The 1,555-nt window shown below is 39.9% G+C and overlaps 1 protein-coding gene across 1 annotated transcript in view; it reads right to left on the minus strand.

Annotated features, from left to right (window-relative positions):
• Window positions 1–235: 235 nt before the first annotated feature.
• The window catches only part of SCCPDH (saccharopine dehydrogenase (putative)), an 8,569-nt gene continuing 7,249 nt past the window's right edge, over window positions 236–1,555 (minus strand). Inside the window, exons 10-11 of the mRNA XM_010139628.1 lie at window positions 925–1,006; window positions 236–455 (exon numbers count right to left, since the gene is read on the minus strand). Of these exons, the coding sequence (XP_010137930.1) occupies window positions 350–455; window positions 925–1,006 (188 nt within the window). The 3' untranslated portion in view covers window positions 236–349. The remainder of the gene's footprint in view (window positions 456–924; window positions 1,007–1,555) is intronic.

Here is a 1,555-nt window from a genome sequence, read left to right on the forward strand (position 1 = left end):
TACTTTTAATACTGCAGGATGGGGTGGAGTAAGAAGGCTGTGGTAAATAATGATGCAGGTGCTACACTGGTTCCATTCAGTAGTAACTTGGAACTTATATCAAAATTCTAGAACTAATACCCAGTAAGTAAGTCACTGATTTAATATGCTTCTGAATTAAACTCAGTATTGTTTATGGGTTTGCTCACTATAGCTGATAGTAGTGTAAGTTTTAACTCAGTTTTTCTTCTGTTTCTGCTGTAAGCAGTAGCACAATGAAACTATTCTATGATAGGCTTTTTACAGTTAAATGAGTTTTATTGGCGTTAGACCCAGGAACGGTGTTGGTTCATACAGGTATGTTTTGACATCACACTTCAGGATTGCTAATAACAGAGAACTCAACACCACCCTCGTTGAGGCGATCAATCAGTTTTGTTTTGGAGAAGGCAGCTGCTGGAGAATATACACCACCCCTGATAATGAAAATCAAAAGAGAAGAACATTAGCGGTACAGTGGTTGAGTGACACTTTTTTTTTGAAGTCTAAGATGTGTTTTCCTGCCTAAGAAAGAAAAGGCCCCTCTGTCCCGCAGGAGAGTATAGGAGGAATTTGGTAATATATAGTATACTCACAGGTTCCTTTCTGCATCCAGCACATTCAACAGAAACCATTCCATTAACTGAAAATACAGACACACTGGCGCAACAGATGCTGCTGCAAAAGCATTACTAAAACCCTATGACTACATCCTTTCAAACTGAAAGGCAGATGAAGCAGAAGTGGTTTTGTATCAGCTTGTGGTGAAGGAACTCCTTTGCACAGCTATTTGGGTGAAGTAACACAGAAATTCACAGGGTTAGGAGACCTGTATTTTCAAAGCAAAACATATACACAGGGTAGCTTTAATGGAGATCAAGCTGTTCTCCATGGAAAAGTACTTACTGTTTCGGCAGACAAGTCACGTCTTCCAGAAGAGATACAGCTGCTTGAACCATTGCAATTGGTGTAGCAACATAGCCAGGCTCTGACAAAAAAGCCAACCAACCAAACAAGAAAAAAAAACCCAAAACCAAATGCTGTAGAGCGTGTTGAAACAGAGAATGTAATCTTGGTCTTAGCTACGTTAACCTAATAATCATCCCAAGTAGCTGGTGATCTAATCTGGATAAATACTGCTTCAACTACAGACCTGTAACAACCTTATGGTGGCAAAGGGCTCTTCATGTTCTTCAGCAAGAACTGTCCCAGTCTTGTCCTTGTATTCAGACTTTTCCTGTAAGACTGCTGCGTTTGGCTACATCTGCAGTTACTTAATGAAGCTACGCTTCACTAAACTCCCTTCTGAATATACATTCTTGCTGCTTCCAAACATGACTTCAGGTATCACCTCCCCTCAAAGGAATGATCTGAACACAAGTATGTTCTAGCTAGAAATTATACCATGTCAGATCTGTTTAACACATAGTAGGTCCAGGGTGTAACAACTGAAACTACCCTTAAAGCACTCTCCCTATAACTAACTGCTCTATTCTGCAAAAAATGAAAATTGTCACAGGAAAAGTCAGAGGGAAAG

Source organism: Buceros rhinoceros, unplaced genomic scaffold (genome assembly GCF_000710305.1).
Source record: "Buceros rhinoceros silvestris isolate BGI_N320 unplaced genomic scaffold, ASM71030v1 scaffold3107, whole genome shotgun sequence".
NCBI classification, from domain to species: Eukaryota; Metazoa; Chordata; class Aves; order Bucerotiformes; family Bucerotidae; genus Buceros; species Buceros rhinoceros.